This window comes from Cynocephalus volans, chromosome 6 (assembly GCF_027409185.1).
Source record: "Cynocephalus volans isolate mCynVol1 chromosome 6, mCynVol1.pri, whole genome shotgun sequence".
NCBI lineage: Eukaryota > Metazoa > Chordata > Mammalia > Dermoptera > Cynocephalidae > Cynocephalus > Cynocephalus volans.
Genome location: NC_084465.1, coordinates 112,696,444 through 112,711,117, shown reverse-complemented (window position 1 = coordinate 112,711,117; position 14,674 = coordinate 112,696,444). Strand labels below are relative to the sequence as shown.

Below are 14,674 nucleotides of genomic sequence, written 5' to 3'. Positions count from 1 at the left end.
TCATTGGTGAGTAAAAATACAGAAGTTATAATTGATTACAAATTACATCCTAAAGCTAAAAGTGTCTATGTGCATTTTCTAGCCCATTTCCCATGCTTTTTAACCTTTCTTTATCATCGTTACACATTAGTTACTGAATCACGATCTAAACCACAAGCTATTCTTACCTATGGAACAAGGTGTTGACACTGAGATCATGAGACTCCACCCAGGGCGAGGTTTAGACACCCGCTTTGTTTCTGTTATCACAAGACACGTGACTTGTCTGGAAGTAGATGTGTATTCAAAGTATCCAGAGAGATTTGCTTCAGAATAATTTGGTGGAACATGGGTGGTAGAAATGAACCAAGTTTGGTCATGAATGGATCACTGAGGCTAGGTCATGCGAACTCAGGGCTTCATTTACATTTCTTTCTACTTTTGTATATCTTTGAAATTATCCATAGTCAAAAGTTGAAAAAAGCAATAAAGTATGCAGAGGAGGAAACCCTATTGCTCCCTGAGTCGTGGAGAAAGAACTCACAGAGGAGGTGACTTCGAGGCTTGCTCTTACCAAGAGAGGGGCTGAGTCCCAGCAAGAGAGAAGGGGAGGGAGGTGTCTTGGCCAAAGGCTTGATGTGTTGGGAACAGAGGGTAACTCCACGGGTTGACTGGGCAGGGTCCTAGATGCCATCCTAGGGGTTGATGGTCTTCCAGCAGGGTGGCACCTGCATAACTGGGTTTAAGGAAAGCTGACACTGGAGCAGTAAAAGGTGGGGCAGAGGAGAACAAGGTGGGAGGCAGAAAGGGGCAGGGGCGAGAGGGGCTGGGGCTGACCGGGACAGTGGCAGTGGGGAGACTGAGAGACATTAGGAGTTGGGGCACAGAGTCTGCTGGTGGAGGGAAGGAGAAGAAAAATTCAAATGACGAGTGGGGCTGGTGGCAGGCACTTCTGGAATAAGCTGTCTTCCCGCTCTGGCCTGCTCAGCCCTGGAATCCTTTTCTCCCAGGATGGCCCAGTTCTGGGGGCCGTGGGGAGCTTCAGCTGGTCTGGAGGTGCCTTCCTGTATCCCTCAAATATGAGCCCCACCTTCATCAACGTGTCTCAGGAGTATGTGGACATGAGGGACTCTTACCTGGGTGAGAAAAGGCCGGGGTGGGGATGGGGAGGCATGCTACCCGGGAGGGGGGAGGGGGGAGGGAGGCCTTTATGCTGAGGCCCCGCCCCCTCAGGTTACGCGACCGAGCTGGCCCTTTGGAAGGGGGTGCCGAGCCTGGTGCTGGGGGCCCCCCGCCATCAGCACGCCGGGAAGGTTGTCATCTTCACCCAGGTGTCCAGGCAATGGAGGCCAAAGGCTGAAGTCACAGGGAGCCAGGTTGGGCACGGAGGAAGCCAGAGTGGAGTGCGAGGGTGGCCAGGTGGCCAGGGAGGGAGCAGGAGAAGACAAAGGGGCTTTGGGGCTCCTGGGGGGAGGTCCTGTGTTTGGGGAGAGGCAGGGCCTGGCCCAGGACGGGGTGCCTCTGGCGGGGACAGGCAGGATGACTTGGGGCTCTGGCCTCCAGATCGGCTCCTACTTCGGGGCCTCCCTCTGCTCCATCGACATGGACAGAGATGGCAGTACTGACCTCGTCCTCATCGGGGCCCCCCATTACTATGAGCAGACCCGAGGGGGCCAGGTGTCCGTGTGCCCCATGCCCAGGGGGGTGAGTGTCTGATGGGACCTGGGCTGGGTGGGTGTGGGTGTGGGGTGGACGGGTGGCCTGGGTTGGGTCCTGGCACTGATTTCATCCTGCAGCAGAGCAGGTGGCGGTGTGAGGTCATTCTCCGAGGGGAGCAGGGCCACCCCTGGGGCCGCTTTGGGGCAGCTCTGACAGTACTGGGGGACGTGAATGGGGACAAGCTAACAGACGTGGCCATCGGGGCCCCAGGAGAGGAGGAGAACCGGGGTGCTGTCTGTGTGTTTCATGGAGCCTCAGGACTGGACATCAACCCCTCCCCCAGCCAGGTGAGGCCAGGTCTTCAGCGTCTTCTGGTTCCATCTCCCTCCCATGTCATGGGTCCATCAGACACAGCCTCCTGCCACTAGCTTTAGAAATTGTCATTTCTCTCCTGCTTTTAGTGGTTTATTTCCTTGAATCTCACCAGGCCCAGCTCAGCACAAATCATTTTTTTTCTCTCCTTTGATTCTAAACAGACTTCAATCTGTTGTGGGCAGCGTAAAGGTTAAGAGATTAGGATTTGAGGTCAGACTCCGGGTCAAATTTGTGGCTGGCCTGGCCAGCCATCACTAGCTGTGTGGCCTTGAGCAATGACCAACAGCCACTGTGAGCCTTAGATTCTTTCTATGAAGCATGGAAATGATAAGACCAACTCCAGGGACTTCTTGTAAACATACCCAATGGCAGCACTAAACGCTTTATTTATCAAATGTTTATGAATGACCTTAACAACGATGAATACATGAATCTATTACATTACTGTAGTTATGCTTTTATTTTGTCATTAATCTGCACCCTCGTGATGAGTTGGACCAAGAGACCCCCCTTTCTCTGTCTGGGGTCCCCTTACTTGATACACTTTTTGTAAACATGCCAGCCTCCCTCTCCCTCCGGGTCTCAGCCACTGTCCGCTTAGACACAGCCACCAAGGACGGCCACATCTGTCTTCTCCATGTGTATTCCCAGCACCTGGTACCGCATGTTTATTGCACAAATGAATAAGTGAAAACAACATTCTGGGTTCTCCCTGCCTCTCCCTTTTCCACTCTCCTTCCACTTCAGGTGATGTCCAAAGCTCCGTCAGCTATGATCTGGCACTGGACCCAGGCCACCTGCTTTCTCGTGCCATTTTTGATGAGACCAAGAACTGGACTTTGACTCGAAGAAAAACCCTGGGGCTGGGGGATCACTGTGAAACCGTGAAGCTGCTTTGGCCCGTGAGGTTCTGGGAGGGGGAGCGGGAGGAGGAGCCCATGGCTGGCCTCTGGCATCGCTGCTTTCTGCCAGTGGGGTGGGGAGGGGGAGGACACTGGGGCTGGCGGGCCTAGCTCCACAGCTTGGATGGGCGCTGTCTGGCCAGCGGGGAGAGATGCTGTGGAGGAGAAGCCTCAGTGGTGGAAAGTGAGGAGGAGAACAGCAGGTTCTTGAAAGCCTCTTCTCCCTCAGGACTGCGTGGAGGATGTGGTGAGCCCCATCTTCCTGCGCCTCAACTTCTCCATGGTGGGGGTGCCCATCCCCTCATCCCAGAACCTTCGCCCTGTGCTGGCTGTGGGCTCACAGGCCCTTTTCACTGCTACTGTGAGTCTCCCAATGAAGTCCCAGGGATGTGCAGGCTTTCATTGTGTCTTCATGTGCTTTAGACCCCACAGTAGCTCCCAATTGCCCAACAACCACATCAAGTCCAGAACACCCCCGCCCATCTCCCAAGGCCCCACCTAGCTTGGACCCTGCACACATCCCAGCTGGTTACCCACTTCACCCCAACATAAACTCTCTGGTTCACATTCTGCAGATCCTTGTCGACTTTTCTCATTCCTATCTCTATGCCTTTGTCCTTGTCAAAGAAAAGGAAGGAAAACATTTCTTCTCTCCACTTCAAAGACCTTCTCTAGTCGCCAAAGCTCCATTCTCATCTCCCTCTCTTTTGGAAACCACACTCAGCAGCTGCCACTTCTTCTCTGGCCTCCATGATGCCATAGTGATACAATGCCAATTATCACATGACTGGAGTCATAACAATCTGCATCTACATTTGTGGCTCTCTTGGGGTTGTTGGTTCCCTGAGCACAAGAACCATGTCTAATTCACCTGTAGTTTCCACCTTCCTCAACTTCCCACTCAATCCGGAACCTGTCCCATTATTGGCACTTAATAGTGTTTGTTGAATAATTGTTCCAGTGTGAGTTGGGTTTGACTCAACTAAATTTTATGCTCCTGAAAGCCAAGGATCTTGTCGTATCTTTCTTTTACATTCCAACCCCTACCTCTACTCCTTGTCAGAGTCTAGCAGGGTTCTGGGTGCAAAGGCTCAGTAATACTCAATGTTGATGGGGGCTCCTAATGAGGGCACGGGAAAAAGATTGACACGTGGGATGGGAAGAGAATAGACTCTTTTGCTGAAGCTCCCCTTTGAGAAGAACTGTGGCCAAGATCGCCTCTGTGAAGGGGACCTGAGTGTCAGCCTCAGCTTCTCTGGGTGAGCTCTATCTCCTTTCATACCCAAGCTTCTGAACCTGCCATCCTCATAGAATGACAAGGATTTGTGACCCCCTTTGGCTTTCTAGCAAGAATGATTTTGATTGGAATGTTATCAGACCATAGCTCATGAGTTCCTATAATCCTGCCTCTGCCCCTGAACCAATTCCAGCCTATTTCCAATGGAGTCACACTCCCAATCTTGTCCTTCCCCCTTCAGCCTGCAGACCCTGATAGTGGGGAGCTCCCTGGAACTCAATGTAACAGTGACTGTGTGGAATGAGGGCGAGGATTCCTATGGAACTGTGATTAACTTCTACTACCCAGCAGGGCTGTCCTATCGATGGGTGTCAGAAACCCTGGTAAACAGCTTCCTTGGACTCTAGTTGGCTGGGGCCTCTACCCTGCCCTATTGTACCTCCGAGGGTTATAATACAGTCTTTTAAATTCTTCTTCTATGATGATATATAAACACATACAGACACAGAGAAAAGTGCATAAAGCATAAGGTTTAATGAATAATATTAAGCAAACATCCCTACAATTCCCATCCAGGTCAAGAGATAAGACTCTGCTAGCATCCCCAGGGGCTGTCTCATCATGTGCCTTTCCCCATCATAACCTCACCCTCTCCCTGAAGGTTGTAGACACTAATCACTATGCCAACTTTGTGATAATCATTTCTCTGTATATCTTTATAGTTTCACCACCCATGAGTGCATTCTGAAATAATACTGTTCAGTTTGCTGATATTTTACCTTTATATGAATGGAAACATGTTGTGTGTACTCTTTGGTGTCTTGCCTCTTTCCCTCAATCTTATGTTTGTGAGATTTCTCCATGTTGTTGCATGTGTCTATAGAACATTTTCCTTGTTATATAGAATTTCTTTGTATGACTATAACACAATTTATTCTACAATCAATGCTATTTGAATTGTTTCCTGATTTTGGCCATGACCATTCTTGAGTATATATCCTGGTGCTCCTATGCATAGTATTTTGAAAGGTATATACCATGCATGGAATTGGTGGGTCACTCACTGGTATGTGTATCTTCAATTTTAGTAAGTAAAGTCAAGCCATTTTCAAAAGTATTTTCACCTATTTACACTTCCATCAGCAGTGTATGAGAGTCCCTGTGGCTTTCTATTCACTACAACATTTGGCATTGTTAGATTTATAATTTTTGTCAATCTAGTGGGTGAGTAACAGTATTTCCTTGCAGTTTTAATTTACATTTCTCCAGTGAGCCTGAGCAACTTTGCATATATCTCCTGGTCATTTGGATTTTTTCTGGGGGGAAGTGTCTGTCTGTGTCTTTTTTCTATTCTTCAACTGGGTTACCCATGTTTTTCTTATTGTAAACATTCTTTATGTATTCTGGTTACTAGTCCTATTCTAGTTACATGTTGTATTAGTCTGTTTTCTGTGGCTTTTAACAGAATACCTGAAACTGGGTAGTTTATAAAGAACAGAAGTTTATTTCTTACAGTTTTGGAGGCTGGGAAGTCCAAGTTGCAAGGGGTGCATCTGAAAAGGGCATTTTTCTTGGTGGGGACTTGGCAGAGTTCTAAGGCAGCACAGGGTATCACATGGTGGGTGGGGGTACTGAGTGAGAGCATATCCACATGCTTTCTTCCTCTCCTTATACTTATGCAGTCTACTCTCTGATAATCCATTAAATGATTAACTCATTAATCCATGAATAGATTAATCCATTTATGAGGGCTGAGCCTTCATGATCCAATCTCCTCTCAAAGACCCCACCTTCCAAATACTATAGTTGGATCTCTCACCACTTAACACTGTTACAATGGGGACCAAGTTTCAGATGAGCTTTGGAGCGGACATTCAAACTATAACATGTGTGTTCAAATATCTTTCCCAATCCTATTGCTTGTATTCTTAGTCTCTTTACAGTGCCCTTTAATAAACAGAATGTCTTAATTTGAATGTAGTTGATTTTTGTATGTGGGTCTTAAGAAATACTTCCCTACTCCAAGGTTATGAAAATAGCCTCCTGCATTATCTTCTAAAAGTGTCATAGTTTTGCTTTTTCACAATTAAATCTTTAATCCAGTTGAAGTTTATTTTAATGTATGGTGTGAGGTAGGGATTCACTTTCTTTTCTTCTCCTTCTCTTTCTTTTTAGGTATGGGCCAATTTTCCCAGCACCATTCATTGAAAAATCTGGCCTTTCCCCTACAAGTCTGCAATGCCACCATTGTTATATATCAAGCCCATATAGGCATGGGGGTAATTTTTTTGAATTCATACTCTCCCCTAGAAGCAACCTCACCAGCGCCCACTGTGCCTGGCATGTGAGGCAGTGCTCACTAAGGATGAGGGCCTGAGGAGCAGTAGCTGCAGCATGAATCATCTCATCTTCCGAGAGGTTATTAATGTCAGTGCTTCACCCCAAATCCTCATCATTGTTCTCCATTGGTCCTGACCCATTCCCTTTCCTCACTCCCTCTGACCTTTCCTACCCCCATTCCTTCTTTCTTCTTCCCTCAGAGCATCTTCATAGTCACATTCGCTGTCTCCTACAAGGCCACCCTGGGAGAAAGGTTGCTCATTAGGGCCAATGCAAGCAGGTGAGCCAGGCTAGGTGTTGTGTGTCCCTTGCCCTCCAGTTTCATGCCCCACCTGGAGACTCCTCCCCTGGATTTTTTTTCCCAGTTGGGCTCTCCTGTCTTTCTCCAGTGAGAATAATAAGCCTGCAACCAGCAAGACTACCTTCCAGCTGGAGCTCCCAGTAAAATATGCTGTCTACACAGTGATCAGCAGGTGCTTAATCCCTGGCTCTCCCCTTGGACCTGTGACTATCTTTCAAGCCTGGGACCTTCCTCTGCAGCCCACCCTGTTCTTTTGATAATGGGTATTTAAGCTAGCCCCCTAATTCCTCACATGGGAATGCTTGTGTGGGTGACCAGCTATATTTATACCATAACACTATCTACCATAATTCTTGCTGCTTCTCTGATGAATCTGAACCTGTGGGTGGGACACACACATTTTACCACCACTGTACACTTCCACCTCTCCCTCCAAAATGCAGGCTTCCTTTAACATGAAACCAATCCTGCCCTTTGTGCTAAACATGAATGTGCTGAAGCAAAGCTACTAGATTGAGATCAAGGCTTTTCTAAGCACTCTGAACTGGGGAGGTTGTGCCCAACAGGATATGGTTTGTCACCACACAGAGGAAAGGAAAGGTCAGGTTTCTATAAAATTCAGATGAGGGCAGAGGTGTGACATACTCTTGGGAAGGTCTCTAACAGCCCTAAGGCTGAGGCAGACCACAGGAAAGGTAAGCGTAAGGCTGCAGCTCTGGGTTCTAAAGGTGGGTTGAAGAGCAGGGTCAGGCCAGGCTGGAAGCAAAGCCAGGGACCTCACACATTGGTCTAACCTCCAGAGGTTTACAGGGCTGCTCAGAAGCTTGTAATAGTACCATGGGGCAGAGTTTGTTGCTGCTGTTGCTGCTTCTGATTGTGTGTATATAGATTTTTAGGGGAACTAGGGAGGCGGATCAAGCAGTGTCATTGCCCTTTCAAACTACATGGATGAGTTCTCCTTTTATCCTTAGGAAAATAATTACAACAAGAACTTACAGTTATAGTTACAATATGTCAGGCATTGTTTTGTTGTTGTTGTTGTTGAGGGGGTTTTGCATTGTTTTAACTACTCTGCATATATTTACATTCATTTAACTATATTCATTTAACCAATAATTATATTGTTATCCCCATTTTTACCAATAAAGAAATCAAGAGCACCTGTGACCATGGCCACATTCTACATGCCTCTCAGAGGACTGGGGAGAGCTGGGTGATTTGGTTAGATCTGAAAAAAGGTTTAGAACTGGAAGACTTTAAAGTGAGGAAACTGAAGCATAGAGAGAAGGGGTTGGGTGGGGAGCAGAGAGGAAGGCTAGCATGCTAAGGGGGAAACAGACTCTGACGTTTAGGGAGAACTCACTATGTGCTAGGCACCATGCCAGCCTCATCACAATTCTATTACAGGTAGGGATATTATTAGCACCCCTATTTTAAAGAGAAAAAACAGGGATCCAGAGATGTTAGGTAGCTTGCCTCAAGTTACTCAGGTAGGAAGTGGTGGACCTGAAATGTGAACCCAGGTGGTATGGCACCAGAGCCTGTGTGTACTTAATCACCAAGCTGCTGATAGTGTGAAAACCACTGGGGCCCACGGAGTTTCTGTGTTGTCTGGCCTTGCTTCTGTGTGCCAGGTGCTGGTGAAAAGTACAGGTCCCTTTGCTTGTCTACTGAGACCTTAGATGATTATGGCCTAACTGTTGAATCTCCAGGGCCAACCACACAGCCTGGCATATGGTAAATGGTTGCTTAAGGAAGCCATTGATGGATGGATGGATGGACAGAAACCCACCTGCAGCCTGGAGCACTCATGTCCCCTGCCTGGGCTTGTGCTCATCCACCATCTTTCCTCACACTTACTTACATGCCCTGGGATGACCACATCTGCTTTCTTCATTCCCACGTGGAGTGGCTCTCACTCTGTTTTTTCCTCAGCGATCCAGCTATCATACCCAAGAGTCCCCTGAGGCTTATTTGCTCTGGCGCAGCCTCTGCAAGCATTATCTGAGGCCAAACACGTACCTAACTAGAGAAAGCAGCACGAATACCTTTTCCCATGGGAAAATGTTTATGCATTACGAGAAACAATGTGTAAGTTGGGACTTTAAGTAAAAATTCCCAGAAGGGGAGTGGGTAAGGATATTCCAAGCAGAAGACAAAGCTTGAGCAAAGTCTTGGTGGTATGACAGAACCACGGTTATCAAGGACAGAGCTGGTAGTCCTGGGTGACTGGGGCAGAGGACAATGGGGGGATAGGAGCTAAAGCTTGGGCTGCAGAGGTATGAGGGGACCATCATTATTTACTGGGGTCATCTGCCAGGCCCAATGGAGCTCCCTGTGGCAGTCTAGGGCACAACTGGGGACAGTCTCAGGGCTATTTTTCACCAACAGGCCTTTTCTCTCCAGGCAGGAAGAGTCCACCAAGTACTTCAACTTTTCAACTTCTGATAAGAAGAGCAGGAAAGAGGCTGAACATCGATATCGTGTGAGAGGCTAGGGAATGTCCATGTCTGCCCCTCCATGGTACAAATACAGTTGGAAGTTGGTGGGCAAAGATGGAGAGGAGCCTCAGGCTAGGGCCCGGAAAGAAGCAGGGCTTGGGATGCTCCAGGCACCACGATAATGTTCTGTCTCGATTTTTTGCAGGTGAATAACCTGAGCCAGCGAGATCTGGCCATCAGCATTAACTTCTGGGTTCCCATCCTGCTGAATGGCATGGCTGTGTGGGATGTGGCTGTGCAGACCCCTTCTCAGGTGCCTGCCCACCTTTCCTTTCTCTTCAGGGTCTGAGCCCACAGTACCACACACCCTCTAACCAGGGGATGGCTGATCCTTCTGTGGCTCAGTATGTCTCTTTTTCACTAGAGTCTCCCCTGTGTGTCAGAGAGGGAGCCTCCCCAGCAGTCTGACTCCCTGACCCAGATTCAAAGGACACCTGTGCTGGTGAGAAAGGCCTGATCCCCCACTGCAGGACCAGCCCACATTGGGGGATACGGGGAAATGTACTGCTGGACTGCAGAGTAATACACATTCTGTAATTTTTCATCTATTCCCCACCCCAAATCTGACCCCAAATGGTCCCTCCCTAAGTGAAGACCCTCCTCAACTTCATTCCTCTTCTGTCCCTAGGACTGCTCTGTTGCTGAGTGTCTGAGGTTCCGCTGTGACATCCCCTCCTTTGGCATCCAGGAGGAGCTTGACTTCATCTTGCAGGGCAACCTCAGCTTCGGCTGGGTCAGCCAGGTGAGTAGGCCCAAGAGCAGAGCCCCTCGCCCAGATCGGGTGGGACCGGATGTGTCTGTGCCCATCCTCAAGCCAGGACACTTCTGGAAATCTGAGCATCCCCAGAGCTAATTCCACAGCTCCCCCCTCCCTCTTTTGCAGACACAACAGAAGAAGGTGTTGGTCGTGAGTGAGGCTGAAATCACCTTTGACACATCTATGTACTTCCAGCTTCCAGGACAGGAGGTGTTTATGAGAGCCCAGGTAGTGAGTGTGTGGTGGGCAGTAGCCAGGCTGGTGCTAAATCCATGATGCTGGTTGGGGGGTTGTAGCCTGGAGGGAGGAGGGGTAAGGGTCTCTGTGCAGGACAGTTGTCCCTAAGCACATGAGTGCTTCTGTGTCTCACCCCTGGGAACAGGTCCTGGGGAAGGTGGGGGGAGAGTTAAAGATTGGGGGACTTGGGGGTAGTCTGAGAAAGCATAAAGTCTGATACTTTCTGATCCCCAAATCAGATGGAGACGGTGCTAGAAGAGTATGAAGTCCACGACCTTGTCCCCCCGGTTGTGGGCAGCTCCATGGGAGGTCTGCTGCTGCTGGCTCTCATCGCAGTCACACTGTACAAGGTGAGGGTTTCATCCCACTCTTGACACCACCAGCATCCAACTCAAGCCTCCCACAGACAGGATGGTATGGTGAGAACCCAAACTATGGAGTCAGGCAGGCCTGGGCCCACATGTGGCTCTGTCACATACAGTTTAATGTTAGGAAAGCTGCTCGACCTCCCCGTGCCAGTTTCTCATTTTTGAAATGATAATAATGCTTACACCACGGAGTGGCTGCAGCGAGACAGAAATGAGGCCAGGGTATGTGCACAGATCTGTGTGACTCTAGAATCTATGCTTTTCTGCTACAGATTATGTGCCTAACCACTGTGCATGGCACACAGTAGATACTCAATACATGATAGCTGTTGTTCCCATAAATGTTTTGTCACACAATATGAGTTAGTTTAGTTTCCTTCTCCTCTTCTTGTCTCTCAGCGTCTTCCTCCTTCCAACTTTCTTTCCTCCTCTCACTCACCCAGATTTTCTGACTTACTCCCTCACAGCTTGGCTTCTTCATACGTCGGTACAAAGAAATGTTGAATGACAAGCGTGAAGACACTACAACATTCAGCGGGGAGGACATCAGCTGTGAGGCCCCAAACATACCTTTGTCCTAATAATCCACTTTTCTATTGATCTCTACCCCTATGGCTGGTCTTGCCTCCACCTATAAATCCACTTCCACGGGATCTACTTACAGGGATTGGGACAGGCCTGAGAAACTGATCAGGTGCTAATCCAATTTATCAAGGAGTTGAAAGATTTTTATCCTTTTACATATCTGTCAAACTTCTTTAGTTTTTACAAAAGCAGGCATGATGCCAGCATAAAGTTTCATATGTATAAGAATTGTCACACAAAACGAGGATATTTATAACACATTTTCCTTGCATGGAAGAGCTCTAACCCAGGGACCTGAGTGTTGCTCTAGGAATAGTTGGGGAAACCTACTTGTGGTTATAGAAAAAGTTCTCTCACTTTCTCAGGCGACTGGGGCCTAAGGTCATTTTCTCTTGATGGAGCTGTGAGTAGTGTCAAGGGAAAGAGGATAAGAGGAAGAATGTGTGTGTGTGTGCATGCGCACGCGTGTGTGTGTGTGTGTGTGTGTGTGTGTGTGTGTGTGTGTGTTGGTCATGGGTTTCAGCACAGGCTTCAGGTTCCTTAGTAATGACAAGTGAGAAGACTGGCCTAGGAGGTGAATGTTATGTTCAGAGCTCATTCGAACCAATATGCTTCTTAAATGGGGTTCCCAGAAGCCAGGAGAGCCAGGCTTCCAGAAAAGAGCATCTGATTTCCTAAACTAATACAGAAAACCCAATAAAGATGGTTATAGAGAATGACCAAAATATTGCAAACCCAGAGTTAGGTCATGAGTCCTCACACATAAGACTGCAGAGCCCATGGTTAAAATCAGGGTTATCACCAGAGAGCAGGAATTCTCGGATGCAGTCGGTCCAGGAAGCGTGTGTCAGGCGAGAACAGCTAGTTCGGGGCCTGCAGCCCTGGCTTCCCCCAGAGCCTCTGACGAGTGGCCCGAACTCAGACAAGTCATTTAATTCCTCCTCTGGAGGAGCAGAACCAAAATGATACCTTGCTCCCAGAGTTAGTGAGGATTCTGTGTAGGTAAAAGCACTTTATGGCCTAAAGTCCTAATTATTAATAGGCGAGATGGGGAGCAGGGATCTCCCACCTGTTCCTAAAGGAGGTTCCCTCGAGCACCTCCCACATCAGCGACTTGGGAAGAGCACGTGGAACCCGAGCGCGCCGTACGCATGCGCCGAGGGGACCCGCCCCCCCGCCCCCCCCGCCCGCCCGCCCCCCCCGCCCGCCCGCCCGCCCCCTCCGCCCGCCCGCCCCCCCCGCCCGCCCGCCCCCCCCGCCCGCCCGCGGCGCCCACGCAGCCAGCGGACACCGAGCTTGCAACCTTTATTGCGCCCGGGCCATCGCCGGGCCTCAGGGTCGTTCGTAGCCGGTTGGCAGAGGGTTGACGCGGGGATTGTGGAAAAGAGTATGGTTGCCGTCCCCCCAGGAGAAGGGCTGTGGAGAGAGGGGAGGAGGGAGGGCTAGCATCAGCGCCTGCCCTGCCCAGGGGTCCCCGTGCCCCCGCGCCCACCTTGGTACTGAGGCTTCGGCCGCCTACCTTGGTGCGGATGCGCAGATGGTGGTAGGGGATGAACTCGGGGCGCTCGTGGTGGCCCCTGTGGAGCCAGGAGTTGAGGGTGCAGACGGCCACGCTGGGCAGCGCCAGCACGAAGGTCAGGAGGCGCCAGGTGCTGGCTGGGGGGGAGGGTAGGCGAGGTGAGAGCGGCCTCCCCGCTGGGGGGTGTCGCCCGGACCCGGAGGCAGGCGGGGCGGGGGTAGGGGTGGAAGGGAACAGGAGGGCAAGGTCAGGAAGCCATAGGGTCAGCCCCGGCCGCACTCACCTCCTGCCCCTCCGTGGCCTCCCTTGGCCGCGCTCGCCAAGCCCCGGCTCAGGGACCGCAGAGGCAGAGCCATGGCAGAGAGAGGAGCTGGGGACGGCGGCACTGTCCTTCTGCTCTCCTTCACCGAGGCCTAGGTTCCCCTCCCCTCTTGTGGGGCCAATCACCTGTTGACTCTGGACATGGTGGCTATTTTTGGGGTTTTCTATATTTAAAAAGGGGCCTGACTGGCATGAGGTCCTCTCTGGACAGCTGCTGTAGCACGCCTTTTATTTTGGCAAGGGAACATTTAAAGTACAATAGGCTATTCCTTTTGTTCGAGTTGTGGGGAACCGTTTTGTTCAGTACTCTATTTCCAGTGACTGGCACATGGTAGGCCTTTAATAAATATTTGTAGAATGACTTGTCTTTTCGAGTCTCAGTTTTTTTCAACTGTGTAATGCTTTGTACCTTAAATGATTTTTCTAAAGTTTCAATAAAGTAACAGTAATTCGGTATACAAGTATGTATTAGTCACAGTTTTTTGCAAAGAATGGAACTCACTCCCACTAACTTTAACAGATAAGCAATAGAAAAAAAAAAAAAAAAAGATAAGCAATGGCAAATGTTAGGTAGCTCACAGTGTCTCTGGAGCCTGAGAGGCCCGCAACCTGCACAGCCAGAAACAGACTGTCCCAGGGGCCACCTGCAGTGAGATAGAACCACGGCTCATACTGCTGGACGCTGGACGCCAAAAATTTCAGTACTACTGCCCTGGAAAGCCAGATTCTTCCAGCCTCATCCTCTCTTGAAAATAGGTTCTTCATGAAGTTTGTATCCTTGAGTTTCTTTCTCTCCTCTGAATCAAAGAATCACATGGGTGCACTAGTTGGCAAGATGTAGGTCATCGCCTGTGCCCAAGCTGTGAGAAAGGCTGGGATGTTGCGTTCTGGCTTCTGCCTTAGGGAGGCAGGAATTGTATTGTGGGGAAAATCCCCAAATACAGGAGGAGTATTCAAAAGATACTGACCAGCCACAAACCTGACAAGTGTGCACTATATGTTATTTCAGTGTGAAAAATATGACTACTTGGAGGAGAAAGAAGAAAACCAACATAAACACTGTATCAAAGCAGTTTGCTGGAAAGCTACCACACCAGGCAGGGGTGATATCTGACTTGCTCACTGTTCCGTCCTCAGCACCCGGATGGACCTTGGCATGAGGTAGGTGTTCTGAATGCTTGCACCATGTTACTTTGGTTAACCCTATAGAAATGCCTTTTTGGAACTATGATCCAACAGGATGCCTACCGCTTTGATCAAGGGCTGATGCACCTAATGTGAATCTAATACACACACATATATAATCTGAATTTGATATATAAAAGAAAAATGAGGACGGGTACATTTTCAAGAAGGGGCTCTATACCTGTTCCTCTTGTTGCTAATAAACAACGCTGGCTTCCACTTAACTTTCATAAACTTCTGCTGCTTCTTTTCTTAAAAAAATAATGTTGAACAATTAAATATTATACAATATTGCTAAATTATTCCTGAGCCCTCACTGAACTGTAATGGAATTCTTCCTACAGTAGCTTTTTCCCAGTTGGACTTTGGAATTGCTGCTGAGGACATGGGGCCAGTTAAGGTTACCCG

At 49.1% G+C, this 14,674-nt stretch overlaps 2 protein-coding genes across 2 annotated transcripts in view; one reads left to right on the top strand and one right to left on the bottom strand.

Annotated features, from left to right (window-relative positions):
* LOC134381011 (integrin alpha-D-like) overlaps positions 1-11,237 on the top strand; it is a 32,955-nt gene extending 21,718 nt beyond the window's left edge. Inside the window, exons 11-29 of the mRNA XM_063101104.1 lie at positions 990-1,119; positions 1,213-1,355; positions 1,543-1,683; positions 1,776-1,985; positions 2,615-2,675; positions 2,761-2,915; positions 3,145-3,276; positions 4,101-4,174; positions 4,394-4,535; positions 6,463-6,579; positions 6,693-6,772; positions 6,882-6,965; positions 9,200-9,278; positions 9,440-9,547; positions 9,659-9,736; positions 9,923-10,036; positions 10,178-10,279; positions 10,528-10,638; positions 11,124-11,237. Of these exons, the coding sequence (XP_062957174.1) occupies positions 990-1,119; positions 1,213-1,355; positions 1,543-1,683; positions 1,776-1,985; positions 2,615-2,675; positions 2,761-2,915; positions 3,145-3,276; positions 4,101-4,174; positions 4,394-4,535; positions 6,463-6,579; positions 6,693-6,772; positions 6,882-6,965; positions 9,200-9,278; positions 9,440-9,547; positions 9,659-9,736; positions 9,923-10,036; positions 10,178-10,279; positions 10,528-10,638; positions 11,124-11,237 (2,175 nt within the window). The remainder of the gene's footprint in view (positions 1-989; positions 1,120-1,212; positions 1,356-1,542; positions 1,684-1,775; positions 1,986-2,614; positions 2,676-2,760; positions 2,916-3,144; positions 3,277-4,100; positions 4,175-4,393; positions 4,536-6,462; positions 6,580-6,692; positions 6,773-6,881; positions 6,966-9,199; positions 9,279-9,439; positions 9,548-9,658; positions 9,737-9,922; positions 10,037-10,177; positions 10,280-10,527; positions 10,639-11,123) is intronic.
* A 1,292-nt stretch (positions 11,238-12,529) lies between these two features.
* Positions 12,530-13,196, bottom strand: LOC134380661 (cytochrome c oxidase subunit 6A2, mitochondrial). Its single transcript, XM_063100726.1, has 3 exons — positions 13,044-13,196; positions 12,761-12,897; positions 12,530-12,657 (listed from the first exon to the last, which is right to left on the bottom strand). The coding sequence occupies exons 1-3, from the start codon at positions 13,114-13,116 to the stop codon at positions 12,574-12,576; spliced, it is 294 nt and encodes a 97-aa protein (XP_062956796.1). The 5' UTR covers positions 13,117-13,196; the 3' UTR covers positions 12,530-12,573.
* Between the last annotated feature and the right edge of the window lie 1,478 nt (positions 13,197-14,674).

What these genes read in the sequence shown, in the direction of transcription:
- LOC134380661 (XM_063100726.1), bottom strand. Translation starts at nt 13,116, where the DNA reads ATGGCTCTGCCTCTGCGGTCCCTGAGCCGGGGCTTGGCGAGCGCGGCC. An exon ending in AGGCCACGGAGGGGCAGGAG is followed by an intron (nt 12,898 to 13,043) that starts GTGAGTGCGGCC and finishes CCTCCCCCCCAG; the next exon opens with CCAGCACCTGGCGCCTCCTG. An exon ending in ATCTGCGCATCCGCACCAAG is followed by an intron (nt 12,658 to 12,760) that starts GTAGGCGGCCGA and finishes CTCTCTCCACAG; the next exon opens with CCCTTCTCCTGGGGGGACGG.